The sequence below is a fragment of the Pollicipes pollicipes genome, unplaced genomic scaffold, assembly GCF_011947565.3.
Source record: "Pollicipes pollicipes isolate AB1234 unplaced genomic scaffold, Ppol_2.1 Scaffold_6686;HRSCAF=7923_pilon_pilon_pilon, whole genome shotgun sequence".
Taxonomy (NCBI): Eukaryota; Metazoa; Arthropoda; class Thecostraca; order Pollicipedomorpha; family Pollicipedidae; genus Pollicipes; species Pollicipes pollicipes.
This window is the reverse complement of record NW_023596921.1, coordinates 46,896,045-46,918,878: the sequence shown is the minus strand read 5'-3', so window position 1 is coordinate 46,918,878 and position 22,834 is coordinate 46,896,045. Positions and strand designations below refer to the sequence as shown.

General features: G+C 49.6%; 3 protein-coding genes across 13 annotated transcripts; 2 read left to right on the top strand and 1 right to left on the bottom strand.

Annotated features, from left to right (window-relative positions):
• Positions 1-740: 740 nt before the first annotated feature.
• Positions 741-11,220, top strand: Clc (clathrin light chain). 11 transcript variants are annotated; one of them, XM_037230876.1, is made up of 8 exons: positions 741-759; positions 3,462-3,577; positions 4,672-4,770; positions 5,583-5,633; positions 6,082-6,186; positions 6,560-6,671; positions 7,571-7,582; positions 10,582-11,220. In XM_037230876.1, the coding sequence occupies exons 2-8, from the start codon at positions 3,469-3,471 to the stop codon at positions 10,760-10,762; spliced, it is 669 nt and encodes a 222-aa protein (XP_037086771.1). In that variant the 5' UTR covers positions 741-759; positions 3,462-3,468; the 3' UTR covers positions 10,763-11,220. The 11 variants fall into 11 exon arrangements, with proteins under 11 accessions (XP_037086771.1, XP_037086766.1, XP_037086765.1 ...); XM_037230871.1 differs by lacking the exon at positions 741-759 and adding an exon at positions 881-968 and having other exon boundaries at positions 3,465-3,577; XM_037230870.1 differs by lacking the exon at positions 741-759 and adding an exon at positions 881-968.
• A 2,652-nt stretch (positions 11,221-13,872) lies between these two features.
• Positions 13,873-14,751, bottom strand: LOC119107779 (mitochondrial import inner membrane translocase subunit Tim8). Its single transcript, XM_037231327.1, has 2 exons — positions 14,562-14,751; positions 13,873-14,311 (listed from the first exon to the last, which is right to left on the bottom strand). The coding sequence occupies exons 1-2, from the start codon at positions 14,724-14,726 to the stop codon at positions 14,141-14,143; spliced, it is 336 nt and encodes a 111-aa protein (XP_037087222.1). The 5' UTR covers positions 14,727-14,751; the 3' UTR covers positions 13,873-14,140.
• A 3,522-nt stretch (positions 14,752-18,273) lies between these two features.
• On the top strand, positions 18,274-22,009 carry APC10 (anaphase-promoting complex subunit 10). The gene is made up of 4 exons (XM_037231326.1): positions 18,274-18,467; positions 19,648-19,769; positions 20,148-20,310; positions 21,048-22,009. The coding sequence occupies exons 2-4, from the start codon at positions 19,649-19,651 to the stop codon at positions 21,331-21,333; spliced, it is 570 nt and encodes a 189-aa protein (XP_037087221.1). The 5' UTR covers positions 18,274-18,467; position 19,648; the 3' UTR covers positions 21,334-22,009.
• The last annotated feature ends 825 nt before the right edge of the window (positions 22,010-22,834 follow it).

Sequence of the window (22,834 nt, the reverse complement as noted above, 5' to 3'; positions counted from 1 at the left end):
GCTACTTCTTGGACCGCGCCGAAATCGCGGTCGACTCCACCGAGAGGGACCTCGGGATCTTTGTGGATTACCGGCTCAAGTTCCACGTGCAGACGGCGGAAGCGATCTCCGAGCTAGCCAGATGCTGGCGGTCGTGAGGCGGTCTTTTGCCAACATCGATGCTCGCACGTTGCCTTTGCTCTTTAAGATCTCAGTACGTCCGTACTTAGAGTATGGCAACGCCATCTGGGGCGCGTTCGGCAAACTGGAGCAAAGGCAGCTGGAGCGGGTTCTGCAACGAGCTACCCGGCTTGTTTATGAAGTGAGGCGCCAGCCATACCCTGAGAGGCTCAGACTCCTTCAGTTACCCTCGCCGTACTACCGTCGTCGCAGGGGAGACATGGTTACAGTGTACCAACTGTTTCACGGCGATATGTTGCTGTCGGAAGAGGAGTTCCTGACAAGACACAACTCGGAGGTGGCAAGAGGACACCGCTGGAAGCTCAGAAAACCTCGAGATAGGACTATTGTCCGTCGTAGCTCTTTCAGCACGCGGGTTGTCAAGGACTGGAACGCTTTTCCATGCCCGGTCGTGTCGACAACCTCAGTTGCACAGTTCAAGTCTAGGCTTGATATGTACTGAGCTGCCATTATGTATGACGTCCCACACTAAATCTACCCATAATTTGAGACTGTTTGGTTACCGGACGGGGAGCCTGACGAGGCCGGGACCTACAGGCCTAGTGACCTTTTATAAATCCCTGATCACCATAAGGCAAGGTAAGGATATTTTTGGACCACACAAGCTTAATCCCCGGTCGATGGCAGTAGATTGTTGTAGATTACTAAGCACAAAGTGATTTGCCCACTGCGCCATGATCACCGACAGTACTCGCGGCAGCATATTGGGCACCTCCCTTCTGTTCTCTTGCTGCGCGTTCCATTACGGGGCACGCCGGTTACCGACGTCCGGGGGATTGCACGTTATTGTGGGTAATGTAGGTACCTGTTATGTATAATTTTGTCACTGTTGAAATACTTCGACTGCTTGGCATGACTGATAAGAGTGTGGAGGCATTGGGGATTTCGGCCTGCGGTCCTGCGTTGAAAAGTAGAAATTGCACATAGTCGGTTTGTAACAAGTGTAAAACACCGAGTTTGAGGAGTGCGAAACTGTCAACTATAAATTGGGCCCAAATGTGGGACCAAGGCTACTACTCAAATGAATTAATGAGTTCTTATTGGTGTCATGTAGCAAACTGTGAGGGGATTACATTTTGCAACCAATAATTTGAGAGGCCCTTTTCAGCACTGCGTGATTTGGTTGATTATGGCCCTGCATTGACTGAGGCTAAGAAGCGAAGCAGGGCAGGAATATGTTTCAGAATGAGGCACAGGGCTATTATTTGTTGGTTAACATTGCTGGGAATGCGAAACCGCCATATGGCTCCATTGTCTGCTTGGATTGGGGTTATTGGGGTGCTGGTGGTTTAGTGATTAGGGCAGTTGTCTCTTGACCTATTGATGTTGGGTTTGGGCCCCTGTCATGCCATCACCACATCTCAGATGACACCTTGATGATGCAGATGTCTCCAAATGACTCTGGCACTCAGTGAAACATAAGCTAAAATTCTGTTCAGTTAATTAGTTAACTGATGTCGGAAGCTCCATATGGGTTGTAGTCACTGTGGTGTCAGTTCTTTTGCCTCTGGATGACAAAAATTCAATGCGTTTTCTGGCTTTTGGGGATGGCATCATAATTCAACAATCCATTTATTGTTGTCTTGATAATATATCTTTGGTATGGCATCTACCTGTCATACTTCAGAATGGGTAGTACCTGCTAACTTCTTGATCCAAGGTCACCAAATTAAGTGTGTGATGGAATATGCTTTAATACAGTATTGATCAAGTGTGATGGCAGTCTGAGGCATGTAGATTGCCATATTGCAATAGGAACTCCTGCGTTAGTACATCTTTGTATTTCTTGACCCAACTTATGCCATCATAGCCAAACCTTGCTGGAAACCCTGGGGGCTTGCTGGTAGTGTAGTGGTAAATATGTCTACATTAACCACTGAATATCTGGGAAACAAGAGGAACAGGGTTCAATTATCTGTGGTACCCACCCTTCCTGCTCGGATGAGAGGCAGGTGATGCCATGCAGCCTCAGCAGCTGATTGTATTGTAAAGCCCACATGACACACATACCAGAAACTCTGTAGGCTCACCAAACCATTGTCTATTCTGATAGCTCAGTTTGTTAAGAATACCTGCTATCCTATTCAGCCATCTATAGCATGGTGGGTTAAGTTACTCTAGGCACTTACTATTTTCCCCCAACTGAGACAACTTGCAGTCAGTGGCATTTGACCTGAAAATTTGTCATTACATAACATGATCAGAATGCATGCAGTAAGCACTGCTCACTGTCAGTGGTGATCCCAGAAATCCATCTAATCCAAGGCTTCAGACTAAATCTCTAAAGACTGTGGTGACATCCCAACACAAAGGATTGAAACCAGGTGCTATTTACCTTGATTCTATCAAATACACATGGATGCTATTGGCCATTTCTTACCTTTCAAGGAAACTTGGAGTATCTAAAAGTGAATTAAAGACATTCTCCATTACAAAAAGCACTCCCTTCTCTATGTCTCCTGTGATGTATGCTCCATTAGTGTTACTAGTAGTTGCAACATTTGGTACTTAAACCAGGCATCATTTGATGGTGAAACTATATCCTTACCCCACCACTCCACCTAAATTATATTGAGCATTCTCTGACTAGTTATTGGGAGTGGTGTCATGGTGATATGCATGGGGTGTGTCATTCTATGTACCTATCTTACTTCCATTTGGGTAGAATGTTGTCAGATCTGCTCATACCAGTGTGTCATGACCAGTATTGATTTTCTTAATCTGTTGAGTCATACTACATGGTAGGGTTTTTGTTGCAAATGCAAGAAACTCACACCATTGTTTTGCAATTTTCTGAGTGTTGTGCTACTAAGAACTTCATATAAATAGTACTGTCATCTGCTCATGCCAGTGTGCCATGACCAATATTGATTTTCATAATCTGTTGAGTCATACTACATGGTAAGGTTTTTGTTGCAAATGCAGGAAGCTCTCACACATTGTTTTGCAATTTTCTGGGTGTTGTGCTACTAAGAACTTCATATAAATGGTACTGTCAGTTTTCTTGTGTTTGATTGGCTGTGTCTCACAATGACAGTAAATTTGTCAACCCTGGTCTCACATTGTTTGTTTATCCAGGCTGCATATCTTCTGGTGCTTTCAAGCCCATTGTGGGTCTCTGGCATGCTGGCAGACTGAGATCAGCAAAGTGATGTGAGACTGGCTATAAGGTATGGGTGACAGGATAGCATGTGTTGTGTACTTGTGACAGTAATTCAAATCAGTGGGTAACATCGCACCAAGTCCATGTGCTCTGTCAATAAACAGAGCCTCTCCTTTAGCAGAGCCATGGACTTTGACACCAGCGCCGACCCAGCGGCCGAGTTTTTGGCTCGGGAGCAGGACCAGCTGGCTGGTATTGGAGACGACATCATTCCGCCGTCGACGCAGCCAGCAGGTGACGGTCCCGCCTGGCAGTGGCTGGCCAGCTCCGCACGTGGCTGGGCCGTGGTGTAGTCAGGCTGGCTGTTCCCAAACTGCTCGCCCCCGAAACCTCAGCCTTGCGGCGAAAGGTGGAGGTAGTGTACTCTTAGTTATTTGCATTCCCGGGGTCACTCTGATATGTGTATGGGTGCACTGCAAGGATGATAGTTTGGCACTGGTGATGTTTGTGACGTGCATCCACGTAGCAGCATGGTGCCTGCTGCCTGCCTTTATGACTCATTAAACTGCTGAATGGGCCTTTGATGCCTGATTCCTTTGCATGCCTGGTATCACAGCTTTGGCCAGGCTGTATGCCACTTGCATTGTTTGGCTTTCTTCATAAATTTTGTTCATAGTTGCTTTTGCTATTACAATATATGATCATGCTCTTTCACACATACATCTGCAACTTATGTAAGTTGTCTAGAAGACCTAGATGCTAGAATAAGTACATATCCAGTGAAGACAACAAAGTGGGTGCTAATAGTTCAGCTGTCTCACTGGCTGGAAGCACAGGGTTCAATCCCCCATGTTGCCCCCCGTCCTTCCAGGGTGAGAAGCAGACACAGCTATGCAGCCTGAGCTGCTGAGTGTATTGTAGAACCCCAGGAGCCAACCAACCATTAGAGACCATGGTTCTTTGCCTCATTTGTGTGATACCAACCTATCATGACTGTATGCAAAGTATGTCTTAAATATGTTATGTTTGTGCTTTTGCAGCCAATCATCTCAGAACAGCCTTCATCTTGTGGTGTTTGTGCGAGGCACCATTTCACTTAACTGTAAAGATGTGTACATTGTGTGCATTCTTCTCCTTGCAATTTGTTGTTGATTCATTTCTCTGGGAGTAAACTTTGCTGAGAAGAATTAATTTCATTTCATTTTCATTGGTTTATTCAGTAACAACATTTCGAAAATTACATTATTTTTTAACATTGTCCCATTTTCAAACATTCCCCTTTAATCCAAGTGTGGATATGAACAGTAGTATCAAGAATGATGCAAAAGAAGTGGCTCATGCCATGCGACCATTCCACAAATGCCTATTTACCATTATCTCATTCCAAGATGACGACCTGTTCGCGCCAAGCGCAGTGCAAGATGACCAAGGCTTCGATGTCATCGGCTCCGAGGCGCAGGGTGACATGGGCTTTGACCTGAGCGCAGGTCAGTCCGTGATGACAGGGTCGCCATTTTGGCATGCATTATTGAATCGATTCCCTCGGGATATGGTATGGGTGCCGCCAAACTGTCAAATATTGTAGCCAGTGGGAGGTGAGTATGGCGTTATAAATGAATAGAAACTACAGGAATATGTATTATCTTGAAACCATGTACTGCAATGCCTTATGGCTCGTCTTTGACAGTCATTTGGCAGCTGGCCAAGAAAGCCTGAGTGAGAGATGGACGGCTTCTCACGACCTTGCATCGCTGGCAAAATTACAGTGACCTGGAATTCTTCCACTGGGATGGTGGGGTTGGGTCGACTGGCGGACAAATCCCAGCTTACCCATGAAAGCATTTGGTCAACTAAAGAAGTGCGGATCGCGCTACATGCATATTTCTCATGAATGTTTGGCTGAGCAGGATGTTGGCTATCGTTTGGGTTCCTTGCATGTTGGTGGCCTTGCCTCTGTGATGTCTTCTGCTGCCGAGAACGCATTCATATCTCACAGCATGTTCTCAATCACGGCCTATTGTTTGACGTCGATGGGCACGCTGCTTGACGAGACTTCGGCAGGAAAACTCACAAAGTCCGGCGAACGTTTCGAACGTGCGTTGGCCACGTTGGCCCACCCTCAAGTGGCAGATACCACCGAGGCCGTCTGGACAGCCTCCGTCCGTCTGGCGCATGCTGCCTGAGTGGATCGTACGCGGGTCATCCACCGGGGCGTGTGCTTGTGTCGTGCCGTCAGCCGGGCTCAGTGTCGCTTGGTGCCGGCTGGTGCGTGACCAACTCGTGCGTGCTGGTCTTTCAGCGGCGGGCGACGCCGGTCCAGGTGGTGACGCCGAGGAAGCTCCCGCACCAGGTTTGTCCCGTTTCTGGCCTCAGAAGGCTTCTGTTTTTGCTGCCTGCGGCGGTCTGGTTTGTTTTTTCTCTTTTGCTATCCGTGTGCGCAACCCTGCTTATGCTCCTTTCCACGACATTGCGTTCGTCTCTGCCCAGACGTGGGTCTGGGCCCGTACATACTGGCAGTGACCGTCGAGTGCGTGTGTGCCGCCGCCATCTGCGGCCCTGGAAGACCAGACTGACCGATGAGCTTCGCCACCCAGCACTGGGCGCCGGCGCCGTTCCCGCCCACCCTCCGCACCAAGCAGCGTCCGTCGGGGTCGCTTCTTGTGGCGAGCTGCCGGACAGTGTATGCGCCCCGCGTCTGCCTTCGGCCGGCGCTGGCCGCGGCTCGGCGGACGGCGCTGTGCGCGGGCGTCTCCGCCGGTCTGACGGCTCCGCGCGCTGACGCTCCGGACGGTCCGCAGCTCCGGCGCCCGCCGCCGTGCCGACGCCGACCCCGGCGCCTCGTGTCGAGCCCGAGAAGATCCGACGCTGGCGCGAGGAGCAGCGGCAGCGACTCGAGGAGAAGGGTGCGTTCAGGCCGGCTGGGAGCGACAGTCGAGATGTTTCATGTTGATGACTTTGCGGCAGTTTGATGTCTCCTGCATGTTATCGTATTTCTTTCCATCGTCGTCGGCTTCACACGGACGTTTCCAAGAGTTGGAAGACGGAGAGGGTGGTGGCGGCTTGTCAGCCCTCCGGCTTGATGCTGCCAACGGGTTTGCGTGGTGTCAGTGGGACCTGGATCAGTTGACCGGCCGACGGGGCTCCTGACGCCTCTACTTGCCCATAGGCCGCGTGGTCACGTGAGCGAAGGTGCTGTGCTGGATCTGGGGGCGACTGTTTGTGCTGTGGCGTGGGTGTTCTGGCGCGTCTGTTCACGTGGCTCGCGCGGCCCCGCAGACGCCGAAGAGGAGCGTAAGAAGGACGAGTGGCGCGAGTCGGCCAAGAAGGAGTTGGAGGACTGGTACAAGCAGCATGAGGAGTCCGTCTCCAAGACGCGCGCCGCCAACAGGTGAGTGAGCGGACGGCCAGCGGGCCCTCACCAGGGGCACAGAGCCTAGCCCCGGCGAGGCGGAACGCTGCTCGGGGCTGCGCGCTAGTGGAGGCCCCTGCTTAAGACAGCAGCCTCTAGCTGCGGTGGCATAAATACTCTGATGCTGTTGGCATGTAGCTCCGTATATATATATATATATATATATATATATATATATATATATATATATATATATATGTATTACATTTACATAATTTACGCAAGTAAATATGCACATGATTTAGGCAAGGATTGGGGCTGGTTAGGGCTGCTCAACAGGGAAAGGTAAGTTTGGTTACAATCATTTCTTCCACTTTACATCGCAAGGCTAGTGGCTGTGATATGCATGAGTCAGTTTTAATATTTAATTTTTTATTGAATGTTGGGTGGCACACATGATGACCAGAACTGTATGCGAGTTTTGTTCAGCTGGTTGTACTGAATCTGGCGTCCGCGTACCGACAAGTGCTCTTCTAAGCCGTTTAGATTGACGCAGTCACTGGACTACCTCGCATAATGTAATGTAAACCTGCAACGTAAGTTTGTTCTGTGGTTCACTTATTGTGTAGATTTCATATTACTGCAGCCCATCACCGTGCGTTGTGTTTCACGCGTCCTATCATGACCATCTCCAGTATTTCGTTGACGTGTGTCCACAGCCGTGCCGCTTTTTCGTAATGAAATGCGTCTTTGTGTAGTTCAACACGGGTTCTGACAAGAGTTTCAACTGTGTTAGTGGACGCGAAGCTGAACACTTGTTTCATGTTCCAATGGTTGCTGGTTTCGCTATGTATTCCGGTGTACGAGCCTGAGTCATGGGCGCGGAAAACGCCATTGGCTTTTCACATGATGTGTTGCGCTTCTTTGCATTGCAACAGAGAGGCAGCGCTGTGAGTTATGCGACGGCCCTGTACCCGCCTGTCGCATGCACGCAGCGCCACTGGCAGACGCCCTGGTGGCCTTGCATGAGCTGTGCCGTGGGCATGAAGCTTGTCCATTGACGTAGATCGGAACAGGCAGTATTAGAGGAGTGGGATACCCCGCAGTGACGTCATTACGACGAGGCCGCGAAGTAGTAGATGATGACGTGCCAGGCAGGTTTTGCCGGTTAGAAAGGGCTGGCAAAAACTGGCAGGAAGTGGTGGAAACTCAACGACAGCGAAACATTTAGGCTGATTGAGCCAGACAGCTCACCAATGGCATGTTAACACTATGAAGCACATGATAAGCATGGTTGGTGTTGTCACAATACCGATATTGATGATGTAGTAAGTGCATGGGCTGGCAACAAAATTGCACGTTGCCAAACATTGTTTAAAAAATGCATGGAGCAGTGAAGCGACAAAATATCAAATATGTTTAACATCTGGTGACTCATGGTCCAGCATCGGCAACATGATAGCATCCATCAAAATTACAAGCCTGGATGAGACAGTATTAATAGGCCTTATTTCGATGAGAAAATCAGGAGAATGGAGATAAAGAAGGGTTGATATGTCGGCAACATGCCTTTATGGAACAATAGCAGAAGACTGGTACTGTTCTGCTATTGACTCGATAAAGGCATGTTGCCGAAATATCAACCCATCTGTATCTCCGTTCTCCCGATTCTTCATCGAGGAATAAGGCTATTACTACTGTTTTTGTTATAACATTATTTATGTGAATAATGTTCCCTGCAAACGCACTTAAAAACTTACGTAAAATTAAAAACCACGTATAAAGTTGATTTTGCAACAATGACATGATATGGCCGGATAATCCCAGATACTCTTGTCAATGTACACATCGTGCATACATATCATTATAAGGGCATATCATAAGAGTATATATATATATATATATATATATATATATATATATATATATATATATACATACACACAAAAGGCAGATGTCAAGAAACCGGCTGGCCTAAAACAAGATACTGTGTAATCACTGTAGCAATACATATGCAATGTAAATGCATGATGACAAAGCTAACATAAAGACCATCCTCTGGAAGTGGGCAGTCTTTAACAGCCATAGTCCAATTCACGTACTCGTCATGTTAGCAGCCCCTGAATTTTCAGATATCTGTCAAAAGACATACCACACTCTACCTCATCAGTGCATGTCAGAATGTAGTCAGTGAGGCGGCACATTATAGCTCCAAGCTGGTAGCGCGCTGCAGCTTCTGCGGAGGCGGTGGTCGCGTATCACCCAGGCCAAATGGGCATTGGTCATAGGATTCAGGTTCGGGTACTAGTTTATACAGACGTAGCCGGGAGGGGGGGGGGGGGAGGGTATCCTCGGTCAGCCTGGATGTTAGCGGTTTCATTTACACAATGGCTGAAACACTTGGGTCCCGCCGGGCCGTTTTTATCGATAGGTAAGCGAGCCACCTGGAACGATGCCGGATATCTCTGGAGCTCATCCAATTCCTGGACCGCATGCGTAGCAGACCGCTGGATGCCAGTAGTGTATGCCACCTCCATCGCGCGCTTGCGGCACGTGCATCGCTCGTAGGATGCAGTCGTGTGCACGTATGCCGACCGCGAGGAGCGGCTGTGCGTTTTCCCCGCTGTTCCGTGGACTCACCGCGCCGACGTCGGGCTGTGCGGGCCGGTGTCGGGCTCCTTCGCCCCCGCCGCTTGTTGGCGGCGTGGTGTGCCGACCGTGGTTAGCATCGCCGGGCTGTGCGGGCCGGCGGCCGGCTCCTTCGCCCCCGCCGCTTGTTGGCGGCGTGGTGTGCCGACCGTGGTCAGCATCACCGGGCTGTACGGGCCGGCGGCCGGCTCCGTCACCCCCGCCGCTTGTTGGCGGCGTGGTGTGCCGACGGTAGCCAGTCGCCGACACCCTCCAGCGAGCGGGCGGGTCCACGGACCGGGCGGCCGTGCGAGGTCGCGTGGGGCCGGACTGGCCGACGTTGGGGCAGTCGCGTTCAGAGGCCCCGGCGCCTGGCGGGGTCTGCCGGCCGGCAGTCGGCGCCAGCAAGACCGGGACACGCCACTCGCCGGCCCATACCGAGGCTCGGTCTGTCTCGCGCGGGGTCGAATAAGGTTGGCATGTGTTGGATGGTTATGGGGGTTTACCTTGAAGACGCAAGTTTGGGCAGGTGTTTGGCAGGTGCCGTGGACTGAGGCATTTTTATTTTCGTGACTTGGATTTCATGGGATAGAGCACAAATCGTGGCTATGGCTAACGATGCAAGGACTCAGTGGGATTGAGTCACGTGGGGATCGGGAACAACACTCGCACGATGGCTGGTGCTCTGTTTTTTTCTTACCAAGCATTCCAAAGCTGTTTATGACTAGCTTTCCTACATATCGTAGAACATGGCGACACGTAATGGCCTGCGCCTGCTTCCGGCTCGTGGATCGGGAAGCCATTTTGGATCGTTGTGGCGGGTGGGATATTCTCTCATTGTTTCTGAGTGGTGCTTTCATGAGGAGCCAGTCTTAGTCGTACAGCTGGCATTTCGTTTGTATTGCTTTACTTTGTAGACCTTCACGGAGCCGCTCATTGTGTTGCACAGTTTAGTGTTTCGTCTCGTACGTTATCGTTGATGAGCCTTCACGAACATCGGAAGTCCGTGCGGTATGCATGTTAGTCCAGAGCAGAGAAGCAAACTCCCGTGGTGGAGTTATCCATTCATCACGCTGGATGACCCTGTCGTCCAAGGGAGCTGCAGTGTTTACCGAAGGGGCCCTGGACGGACGTGCTGTCGCTGATTGTCATTTGTCCTGGCCGAGCGTGTTGTGGGCTGGCCCGACTGTGGCGGGTCAGGGCCGTCTGTGCCCACTGTAGACGCGCCGAGGGGCCGACGCCGCCGTCCGCACCGTGGACAGTGACGGCCACGTGTCCACCGAGAGCCGCTCCGTTGACCTGGGCTCTGCCGCACCACCAGGGCCGCTGAGAAGGAGCTGGTCAGCGGGGACAACAAGTCGACCGAGGCGGCCGCCGACTGGGAACAGATCGCCAAACTGTGCGAGTTCAACCCCAAGGTCAACCGCAACACCAAGGACACGTCGCGCATGCGCAGTCTCATTTTGCAGCTGAAGCAGAGCCCACCAGTGAAGTCCAACTGAGCGCGGCCGTGCGGTGGCGCAGCCCCGGGCTACCTGGGGCATCGGCCGGCATGGCGGTGGCCACCAGCACGCCAACCCGCGGAACTGACGGGCGGCACCAGCAGGCTCGCCGAGGACGTGCGTGGGACGTTGTTATCTCATCTAGCTTTTGGTGGATAGCCGTGCGGTCGAGGCGGCGCGATGGTGGCGCCCTCTGGAGTATTGTACCCGAATCACGTGAACTAGAAGGCATAGCTACACCCGTCGTAATCTGTTGGTGAGCCCAGTGTTTCCTTCATGCCTAGCGCGTGCGTCGTCGGTTAGTCTCAACTGTTCAGCACGCTTGCGGCTGTTCTGTTAGCTGGCTTAACATGCCCAAAGTGTTTGTGCATTCAAAACACGTAAAGATGTGTACATTCCTTAACTACATTACGATGTATGACAAAATATATGCGATGGTTAGCAGCGAAAAAACCGCCTCCGTTCAGTGTTCTTTGACGGCCAAAATTGTGCTTTGCAACCGCTTACAAATTATCAAAGATGACGCATTGGGGAATTTGGGAAAGGTAGTACGCTTGCTCCCAGTTCGTGTAGGTCTTTACGGTGTTTGCCAAATGGCCACCGGGTCACTAACCATTGAGGTGGTATGTCGAGTGCAGAGCATGGTGTAGCGAACGTCACTGATGCTCGCTGTTTTTTTATTGGTTTTCTTAAATGTGCTGTACTTTCAATACAGTGGCGAAAAGCCGAGAAAGCCAATCTTACAAGGATGTAGCATCCTTGTGGATAAATTTAACTACATTCCTGAGCACGTGCATTACGGAACTGTTCATTAACGAGACATTACTGCCGCGGCATTTATAGACAATTGCGACGAACCTGTTTTTGGACAGTTTCGTACCACGATCGATACATTGACTGCCACAGACTCCCTTGTAGACCGGGGCGAATGCAATGGCGGGTGCTGATCATTGCTAAATAACGGTATCTGGAACGAGACAGCAACACGTGAAATCAGACTCCGCAAAAATATCGGCAAGCAAAACATCGGTACCGCAAGAGCACCATAGCATATCTTCACAGCACGGCATAGCATCATAGTGTAGTGTCATAACATAACATAGCATCTGACTTTCTAGTAAATAAGGCTAAAGCGTGCCGCAAATGTTTCTGGCGGGTGCGGCACCCCGCAAAGGATGGAACGGCGGACGCGTGCTGCAAGTGGCGGCATGTATCCAACACCAGTCATACCAGGCCTACGGCGGAATACCAGGCATCTGTAGGCGATATTCCCTGTTTCTGGGGGCGGTATACCATTCATTACGACGAGGTTATCAGGTCTTCAGACTGCATACCAGGCCTTTATGAGTGTCTTGCCGGTCCTGCACATATGTAGGACTATACCGGTCCTGCATAAAGTCAGAATGCCAGGTACTTGTGTGTCGATTCCTACTCAGGTATTGGCCTATTAATATGGTTGCGCGTATACCGTGTTGAGACGCAGTGGAATGATATACCAGTTGTGCCTTTCTCTTCATGTACCCGCGTGTTCATGGAGATTTCGGACGCGAGTGATGGTCACTGGCATAACTGGAGATTCCCGACATCGTTTGGGTTCACGCGAGATTGTCTAACCGTTTTCAGTCATTGTGACGGACTAAATGTGGAAGTCTTTGAGTGCTGGGTTGTGCAGCCTACACCATACGCACTACAGATCTGCAAATAATCTACGCTGTAGGCCTTCCCACCAGCCCGGGGTTTCCTGCCGTACCCATAACTGCATTATTGGTTTAAATCGGTTTAGGCGGTTGGTAATATTTTTATATCATGCCGCTCCAAAATGATGCACAAGAAACCAGCTGTCAGTGCCTGACATTCCGGCTGCCAATACATGGTACGCAGCTGCCGTTACCTGGTACGCAACTGCCGATACCTGGTATGCAGCTGCCGATATCTGGTATGCAGCTGCCGATACCTGGTATGCAGGTGACAGTAATCAGGTGTGCAGCTCATAAAGGCCCGATATACCTCTCACTGATATGCGTCATCCCACCCAGAGACCTGAACAAGCGTGATGTGAAATGTTATGACACCTATATGGGGCCTGGCATGACGCCCATGGAGGCCTGGCATGACGCCCATAGAGATCCGGTATGACGCCTATGTGGAGAATAGGCATGACGCCCATATGGAGGCCAGGTATGACGCCCATATGAAGACCAGGCACGACGCCCATATGGAGACTTGGTGTGACGCCCATATGGAGGCTTGTTATGACGCGCATAAAGGGGCTTGGTATGACGCTCATGGAAGCCTGATTATGACGCCCATGTCGAGGCCTGATATGTCGCCCACGGAGGCCTGGAATGACGCCCATGGAGGCCTGGAATGACGCCCTTCCCAGGACCCAGACATTAATGGCCATCGGTGGGTGTTACCGCGACTTAAGCGCACGCCAACGGTGAAATCCTTGTCCGGGTGCTGTCATACTGGAAACAGTTACAGAATCTTTGAACTTAAATGCAACATCAGTCGAAAGTAACTATTAGCTGTGTCGACATTTCACGGCGTCGATATTTTACGAAGTCAGCTTTCGCCTGTCGATATACTGTCCTGTTACCCCAAAATAACGAAGCCAGGGCCAGAGGCGAACGCCAGAGAACCAACCGCAGGTACCATAAGCTATTCATCACCGTCGCAGGGGGCATGGTCCTATTATCAGTCGCCCTCCACCCTGGTTCCGGCAATGCTTGCGATTCTTGCGAGCCGCTGGTGGTTGCAGATTGAGTTGTTCCCTGGCGTAATGCGATATAACAAATGTAAAACCAGTATGTGTTCATGAGCAGTTACCTCCCGGTCGGCGGGGGCAATGTAATGGACACCGTTCAGCCGTTCTGCTGTTGAAACTGCTGTTGACTTGGTGGCCTAATGAAGTTCGTACGCCATGGTTTGCGAGGCTTGCCGCTGGTAAAGGGTGGGGTATAACATCCAAAAATAAAAGCAGCGGGACGAGGCGGGGGAGGGGCGAACCACGGTTATGAAGGATGGAGCCACATGTTGCGGCGTGGTGATTCGTCATCCGCCTACTCTATTTGCTGCAGAGCGAGTGCTGCTCCCTCCATGTATGCAAATGTACCAGTCGCATGTATTAGCAGAGCTACAAATCAACACACATCGCGGCGCCACACAATGGGCTAAGGTGACTGACATGGCGGATCGATTCCGTCGAGCCGCGCAGCCAGGCACCACGCTTTACAACAGGTTTCGCGAGACTGCGCGGGCCCGGGGCGATGTCTATACGCAGACATGTGCCTGGAGCCAAAATAGATCCCGGGATCCCATAAACATGGAACCCGTGGGATACGGGATCCACCCTTCGGATCCAGGCACGTGTCTTATCTACAAGCCCTGCTGCTTCTGCACCAGCTGCGCGAACCGGTTGGTGATGGTGAGCGACACGTCGACGAAGCGGTCGACGCAGTTTCCCAAGCAGCTCTCTTGCCGGGAGTCGAGCTTGCTGGACGGCTTGTCAACGCACCGCTCCCAGCAAAGGTCATTCAGCTTGTGTACCTGAGGTCAGTCCCACAAATTGTCGGAAAAAAAACGTCTGGTTATTACACATCAGGTACGTCTGCGCTTGGTCCTACCTGAGTAAGATTTCATGGCCAAAAAACTTCACTTTGTGCATCAAGAGGGGTGTTAACCAGGGTAAAACCATGCCATCTACGCTGGTTAAGTGTGAGCCCAAAATTACATCGCTCCTGTGTGTTATAGCAATTGGTTCCACGGAAAAAAGGGGAAAGGCGACCAAAATACTTACCTGGGCTTGAAACTGAGCTTTCTGCTGTTCCATCATCAGGAACTCTTGGAGTTCTTTATCATTCCCTGATCCGGCCGTGCCTGGAGAGGCAGCTGGAGTAGATCCAAAGGCTGGGCTTGACGGGTAAGAGTCAAAAGAGCTCGGTCTTGATGTTCCAAAATCCATCTCTGGTGACAGATAACCCAGATATCTAAAACAAAAACCAGGATTTCTTTAACCATACATTACGAACGCATCGCGCTCATCCCCCCCCCCCCAAAAAAAGGGACGGAAGTGTGGTGGTTAACGCGTCTGCGTTAACCACTGCACGTCTGGGAAACCAGAGGTATGGGGCTCGATTCTCCGCGGTGCTCGCCGTTCCTGTCAAGGTCAGAGGCAGGCGACGCCATTTAGCCTCAGCAGCAGGGTGCGTCGTAAAGCTTCTCTCTCACACATATAAGATATACGTACACACACCAAAAAGGCACCTTCTCTAAAACACCACTGACGTTATTCTCGACTGTTGGATGCATTTTGGTTAACATGACAAAACAAAAATATGTAGAAAAAACATCTTAAGTATATTTTTTCATCAGTGATCACGAAATAAGATAAGTGCGTTTACTTAACCAGTTTTAAAGGATGGGAGATGTGTCTGGGCTTAATACCGCTACGGTTAGAACAGCACCTGCCGGACAAATGTCAGGAGTGCTACAAATGACAAATGGAACAGCACACTACATTTCTCACTCGCCTTTGGGAGGAACAGCATGGGGATTGAGATTCAATTCGTGCTTAAAAGACTTATGAGCAAAAACACGCTGGCGTAGTCTTCGGCCCGAAAGAAATAACCATTAAGGAAAGTAACACAAATCCCACATCGTGAACTGGCATAGAGCTCTTGTGTTACAGATTCTTCTCATGTTATCTGATACCCCACATCACTATTGCAGACCGGGGACCCAATGAAGTGTATGGAGTCTGGAATTCATCACTTTTCAAAAACAAGACAGCCCAATCGCATCACCACAGGCCTGCAAAACGAGGACTGTCATTTGGGATAGGTAGCCACATGTCACTAGCATAATGTTTTCAGTGTCATCCGCAATAAACGGTTTTCATGAGAATTGGTATCGTCAATCATCATGTGCATAAGCTCGGATATAAAAGCCCGGACACAATTGAAAAGTGCGCCAAAAGTCGGCATTTCGACAACTACTCATGGCGCAGTGCTACCGGTCGTTCTTGGTCCATCCCGCACGAACACACTCATGTCCCGCCGCTGTCCACGTTGCTGGCATCTGGGCATACCGCTTACTCATGTTGCTGAGCATGCGATTCCTGGGGCGGCTTTAACTTGTGCTGGAGCGTTGTTCTACTCAGCAATCGCACGGAAATTAGACCAACGTCGGGCACGCTCAGTTCGGACGCGGGATACATTGTAAAGTCAAGCCATCGACGGCCCGCACCTCTGCATGAGACGTCCGCACGGTACTCCGTCTGGCGTCTCAACCTGCCGCACGCGTGCTCGCTGTGTAAAAGGCAGCGCTGCATTGGTATGTGTCGCTCATCTAGGAGCTGCACCGCTACTGACCACTCCAGGTCCCTTAGCGCGGGCGCGACACGGCCGTGTCATCGGTACAATCCCTGCAACGTGGTGAATTATCCACTGAATGCGCTTATGGTAGGCCCCATTGCAACGACCCAAGGCCGTTGCGAAGCATCAAGGGTGAGGAAATCCGAGTTACTCTCGAACGTACATTCACCTCTTCTGATAGCTGACGTGACAACAAGGACAAGCCCAGTAAAGCTGCGTTAGCACGCCACACTTTTGTCGAAATATGGCTCCTAACTTTGAAATGTTTGCCTACTACGAATCTGAGAATTTCAGCAATGGCTGAGGATGGCAATACTGCAACATTAAAATGAGCAGCGAAGTGTCAGGTGGCAACCCTTTGTCATAATGCTACTACGAAAAGATGGGGTTTGGTAGGTCGAATATCGTTTGATGTGGAGCTGGTATGTATACTCAAGGACTGGCAGGTGACAAAGATTGCCAAAGTGGAGGAATTGTATTATTTGCACATACAAATTATCCTGATGTCTGTTTTTACATCATCACTAGTATAGCCATATACTAACATAATAGCACACATTAGTATAACCCATACACTTTAAAAAATTGGACTGTGACAGGGGCAAAAACTAGACCCAGCACAACACCGTGCATGTTCGGGACAGCTGTGCGTACACTGCCTGACCTTGGTGTGGGGAATCATCTCAGAAATTCATTAACTGAACTGAGTTCAAGGGTTTGGACCAAGATAACGCCAGCACATCCCCAGAACTAATAGAACCATCAAATCTGCATACATTTAGCTGTAAATGAGGTTTTAAAACTTCAAAAATTCAATCCTCTGCAATTCACAACAGTTTTCAAAATTTTGTTTAAGCATCTTCTGTGATATGGAATCAGTAAATGCTACTGAGTCTTCTTCTGTTTCCATCAAAACACAAAAGGTGTTCAACCCACCTGTGTGCTATTGAGGTTCAGACAACAATGACACCAGTGGTGGTTATGCACATGCATGATTCTACAGGGGCATATCCCATCATCAAGCTCACAGGCATACCTATTGGTTTGGGAGTAACAAAAGTGGTACTTTCATATACATGAGTAACATATTGTCAATCAATGTCTGCTTTTCAAAACTGTCACACATCTCTTTTCTCATGAACAGACAAGATTACAGCTGGCAGGCATCTCAATAGGCATCTGATAGTGTCAGTAACAATCTGATTCAGGGACAAATGCTTGTCCAAATAAGGTGGTTCAGGAAACTCTATAAAGCAACAAAGAGAAATGGTCCAGTTTATAGTTTTATTTGTTGCATAGCAAGGTAGGTTAATTGCTGCCTCCCTGGGCGATTGCCCACAGTTGCTAAACACACTGAGCTGGGTGGCCCCATATTTCTGTGGTGCCTTTATTCACTGTTGTTTCATGATCTGGAAGATGACTGCAGGACTGAGAGAACAGCAAAACAGCTGATGGCAGCTTCTGAGAGCAATTTCAACCAGATAGTGAGCAACCCAGTAGTCATTTGGCACAGGGTCTCTCCCACCATTTTTTGTTTGGGATAGTTAGATAAGAATTCTGCCATTCTGTGGTTTACAGATTGCTACATTGTTAACATGTCAGCTTGGAGCCATATCTGCAATATAATTTACAATGTCTACTGAGGTCAGTTGTTTGTCCCATAGTGGACAATTTTGCATTAGACCTAGTGATCAGTTAAGTACAGTTTCCCTCAAAATACGACGTCATTGCCACAAGCCGCACAGGAGGGCTTTCAAACACTGTTTTTTTATTTTGCCGGCAGGAAAATCTCGATATAATTCCTACCTTATTGCAATTCCCACTCTTTCAGGCACGGCTAAAACAGCCTCAATGTTTCACACCGGTCCCTGGATCCAAGATTTGCTCATCAGGAAGGGTAAGGCCTCCATGGGGGAGAAAACAAAATTGAAACGAGAACCCCAGGATGGGCAGGTGTCAAGATTACTATACTATACCTGCTAGTGCGCGGTCCCTGTGGTGTAACCGGTGTAAGCTCCACACCAATCGCGCAGCCCTCTCGCGTCCCCCGCGGAAATAAACGCATTGCTAGTTGTCGCAAAAGCGCAGGTTTGGCGTGGTTTTGTGTTTTTTCGCCTTTTCGGTTGCGCTGGTTTTTCTGTGATATTAATATTCAGTGGGGTGAACGCGAGGCAGTGTAAATGGTGGACGTGTCTTGGGATTACCCTCAGGCCTGTGTTTTGGATTGTATTGGCTAACTAGTAGTACTGAATCTTCTTGTGCGGGGCGGGTGATAGTCGCCTTTGCATAAAGGCTTGACAGAGAAGTCGAGCGAACAAATTAACGGAGAGGTATGCATGATAATGCATTATGATCATACCTATGGCTGGGCGGTGACTGACACCCACATCCGATATTGCCTTGTATTGTCATTAAGGCGCTGGAGCCTTGAGACAGACAACATAAGGCTGAAATCTGGAGGCCCTGTTTTTTGGTCATGGGTTTTAAACAAGCCATGTGATGAGGAATGATTTGTAGTACATGTTTCAGACTATGGTCTTGGTAATTGTTCTGTGTGAGATTTTTTAACATTTAACATAACATTACTGCATGAACTGCACTTCCTTTCCAAATAAAACTGTTTATAAGAGCACATTTAATGGCTTTTATTTTTTCCCAGCCAGCAAAAAATATGTGTTACTCCAAGCAAGTTGGCATAGCAGTGACACAATTGTAAATGTGCTAGTACTTATTCTTGCCATATTGCCATAAACCTAACTGTTCAGAGTCAGCCACTTGGTTTTCAGCTGTTTCAACACAGAGAGCCAAACATCAGGCAGTTTGTTGTTATAGCCTAGCATTTCAGTAAATTTGTTGTAAAGGTACTATGAGTCAAAAATCCTTCAAGATATTATCTGCACAAAGATAACTTGAAAACTCAAAACCAGCTGACCAAGCTGGAAGCCACATTAATTGTAATGATGGAATGGTTTGAAATGCATGTAGCAGGTGATATATGGTCTAAAATCACAGCTAAGCCTCAGGTTTTGACTTTTTAACATTTGACTTAGCACTGTGTGACTTTTGACCAGCGAGTTGGAGTTTTTTTGCAGTCATCAAAGTTTTGTGGTTGGCTCAACAGCTCACATGAGTGCTATATGCCCTTTTACAGATGGCTATGGCTATGATTGCTTACAGCCTTCTGCCAGAGTTTGCTTGAATATAACATTTGATGTACAATCTAATGTTTTGTTGTTATTGTATTCTAACTTTATAATTTAAGATGTCATACCTTAATCTCACCACATGTGACAGGTTGAAAATGATGTAACATGGTTATGCCTTGAAGGTGCCCTTCACCAAGCAATTAAGGACTGTTTGGTGTAATGTTCTTGAGGTGTGTGAGAACCACATAATAGGATGCAATATAACTGGTTCTTGCCTTATAGACTGAATTAGGTTGAATTTGCATCCATGTGAAGTTTAAGTGTGCACTAACAGCAAATGTTCATGCAAGCTTTTTTCCACCAGAATGGCATCTATGCTGCCTCCTGATGTCATAGAGGAGTATGACCCCTACAAGGAGGAGCGTCTTGGAAGGGTTCGTGAGGTGGGAAACCAGGCAGTTTGGAGCCTCTCTACTTGTAAACCAGGTATGGCTATGCAAAATTGAAAGACCTAGGATTGTTTTTGTATTTACGTGTTTTAGACTGGTATGCTGCAAAGCATTAGGTCCACAGCCTTTGCATGTGCTTATGGGCACAAGATTGGTGTAGTTTGCACCCTGGGGCATATCACCACATCTCTTAATGTCTAATGGCATGAAGAGATGTGCGAATTGTCCCAGATGCCTTTTGGCTGGAGGTACATAAAGGTGTAGCAAACTTACCTACATGTTTTTTCATGTGTTATTCTACACCTTTGAATTGGTGGATTTTTATTGGTGCCCACACTAAACAGCACTTGTGTGAGCATTTGCCCTGATACCCAATCTCTCCCACTAATGTAATGTCATTTTGTTCTGGTGGCAGGTTTTGGTGTTGATCAGCTGAGAGACCACTGTTTGGAGACCTACTGGCAGTCAGATGGGCCACAGCCACATCTCATCAACATACAGTTCAAACGAAAAACAACTATACAACAAGTCTGTATCTACTCTGACTTCAAGCAAGATGAGAGCTACACACCAAATAGGTATGCTGCAACCTGTTGCAGTACTGCTCAGGCTGCTTGCATTAATGTCACAGCATCCTTGCATTTTGCAAGGCTGTTTTGATTTCCAGTTCAAGAGTGTTCCACAACATTGGGTATTCAACAGTGTTAACAAAAATCCTGGTTTTCTGGTTTTGAACCAATGGATGATGATGTTTGTAAAAGGTAAGTGGTGTTGTCAGACCCTGAAAGTGGGAAAATGTCTTGTCATACTTCTGAAGTGCATACAGCTAGTGGTCCAAACTCAGGGCTATCCTGCTGCATGACCTACAGCAGTTGATGCGCCCTACCCTTCCCCCCACACACACTCAGGGTTATCTTGTGTATCCAAACTGTGTCTTGAATGCCAGGGTAGTTGCAGTTTGACATGACTTAGTTACAAAAACAATGATTAATCATGTTGAAACCCATAAATTGTAGCAAATCGAGATGACACCTAAGGCCATATGACAGACCATGCCACATAGATCTAAATATATCAAGGTTTCAAGGTTTTTCAAGGTTTAAGGATATCAAGGCCTGAGAAGCATTGTTACAGGAATTGATAGAGCATTTACAAGCTCATTCCCCATGTCACTTCACGACGCCGTGCTCAGTAGCGCATGTTTCTTATTGGAGGCTCCCGCGCAGTTCACGGGCCGCCGTTGTGCGATGCGTCCGCCGTCGCGCCGAGTTTTGTGCCGTGCGCCCTCCCAGTGCGTCTCCGCGTGCGCGCGCAGGGTGTCGATCCGAGCCGGCACCAGCTTCCACGACCTGCGCGAGCTCGAGGTGAAGGAGCTGACGGAGCCGTCCGGCTGGGTGGTGTTCGCGCTGCGCGGCGCCGACGACCGGCCGCTGCGCACCTACCACGTGCAGATCGCCGTCATCACCAACCACCAGAACGGTCGTGACACGCACATGCGCCAGGTGCGCGTGCACGCGCCCGTGGAGCAGCGCGGCGTCATGGTCGATCCGGTCGGCAGTTTTGTCAGTGTCGAGTGCTCCCAGTTTGCGTGCGTGCGATAGTGGAGTGCGGCGGCGGCGGACTGTCTGGGGGACCCGGGCTCCGGCACGGATCTGCAGACTGCATGACCTGATGTCGTGCGGTAGGCTGGGCTCGGGCGGACCTGCGGACTGTGGTCGGCCTGTGTGGTCTAGTGTCGTGTTGTTGGCCATTATCGGGTACGGACCTGCAGGTCGTGTGACCTGACTGTGGTCTGGTGTGCGGTTGGCCAGGCCGGAGATGGATCTACAGGTGTCACCCGTGGGGAGACGTGTGGCCACAGAGGTGATGTGATGCCATGTCAGGAAACTGGTCTGTGAGAAGACATTCCAGTACTTGATGTTATCCACCCATTTTTGTGCACCAGCCGGCATGGCTTTATGCAGTATGACTTATTCAGCTCAGCGTTTAGTAATTAAAAAAATGAAGTCTACGCATTCGCCGCCGTTGCCAGTCGCCTCTGTCGCCTAAACATGTTCTGGTTGCGCACCGATTGCTGGAGTGTCTGGTGCTCTTTTCACTTTCAGATTATGTTTGCATCACCTTTGTCATCTGCTGGTTGAGGACGTGTTTGTGTATCGCCAGGTTTTCTTGTATTGTCCGGAAGCAGCTGAAAGATAATGGCATTGATGGCAGTTGCTTTGTGCTACAAATACGAGCATCTGCATTCTTCTCCAGAATAAAAAGGTTAAGAACAAGTGCAAACTGATAATGAAGGTATCTTCGGTGTATTTGGCGAGTGGGATATTCAAAGCACTCACCTGGTTGGCGCTGTGGGCGCTGTCGCTTGACATCACCAGCGATCTGGTCAGACCGCGGCTGCTAAGCCTGGTCGAGTCCCTGCGAGATTAGGGTCCCGGCAATGCTGAACTTGAAGCGCAGACCGTATGATCTCGGTGCTGAAGAAAACCAAGCGTTTGAGGGCCTCATTTCAGCGGCGGAGGTGATCGTTATTAATAACAATACTGCCAGTGGTGATCAACACCTATTTGCCGGCATCATTTATCGGAATTTTGATCCTCGCAACATTCCGTGAATGGGCGCGGAGGAATTCGAAGGCTTGTCTGGGTGGGCACAACCCGATATCGCAAGCGTCGTTTGACTGAGACGATCTTATCCGTCTCTGATCCTGACTGCTTCCTGCCTCTCTTTGGCCATCACCATACCTTAGCGAGGCAATCTGACAGGAAGGCATCGCAGCGGCGACGGATGGGTACTAGGGAACAGACTGAGGGCGTATTTCTCGAGCGATGCCATGGACACACGTCCCCAGTAGAGCCGGGGCAGACGGCTAGACTGCGCCGGCCTTGCTCCGCCGGGGCAGAGTGCGGCGGGGCGTAACCGGACCGCCACTTGGTCAGCGGCAGCCGGCGACGGGGCTTGCGGGGTTGGTTTCGCGGCGCGGCTGCCGGCAGTGCACTCCTGCCGACAGAGGCAGCGGCTGCGGGGCCGCAGAGGCGCGGCCCCTGTGCGGCCCCGCCTCCGTGCCGCACAGGGGCCGCGGAGGCGGCGGCTCGTCCGGGC

Bases quoted from the DNA above. Each gene is read 5' to 3' on its own strand.
- Clc (XM_037230876.1), top strand. From the start codon at position 3,469: ATGGACTTTGACACCAGCGCCGACCCAGCGGCCGAGTTTTTGGCTCGG. The intron at 3,578-4,671 runs GTGACGGTCCCG...TCTCATTCCAAG, and splicing joins GCCGTCGACGCAGCCAGCAG to ATGACGACCTGTTCGCGCCA. The intron at 4,771-5,582 runs GTCAGTCCGTGA...CTGGTCTTTCAG, and splicing joins GGGCTTTGACCTGAGCGCAG to CGGCGGGCGACGCCGGTCCA.
- APC10 (XM_037231326.1), top strand. From the start codon at position 19,649: ATGGCATCTATGCTGCCTCCTGATGTCATAGAGGAGTATGACCCCTAC. The intron at 19,770-20,147 runs GTATGGCTATGC...TTCTGGTGGCAG, and splicing joins CCTCTCTACTTGTAAACCAG to GTTTTGGTGTTGATCAGCTG. The intron at 20,311-21,047 runs GTATGCTGCAAC...GTGCGCGCGCAG, and splicing joins GAGAGCTACACACCAAATAG to GGTGTCGATCCGAGCCGGCA.
- LOC119107779 (XM_037231327.1), bottom strand. From the start codon at position 14,726: ATGGATTTTGGAACATCAAGACCGAGCTCTTTTGACTCTTACCCGTCA. The intron at 14,312-14,561 runs GTAAGTATTTTG...GACTGACCTCAG, and splicing joins AAGCTCAGTTTCAAGCCCAG to GTACACAAGCTGAATGACCT.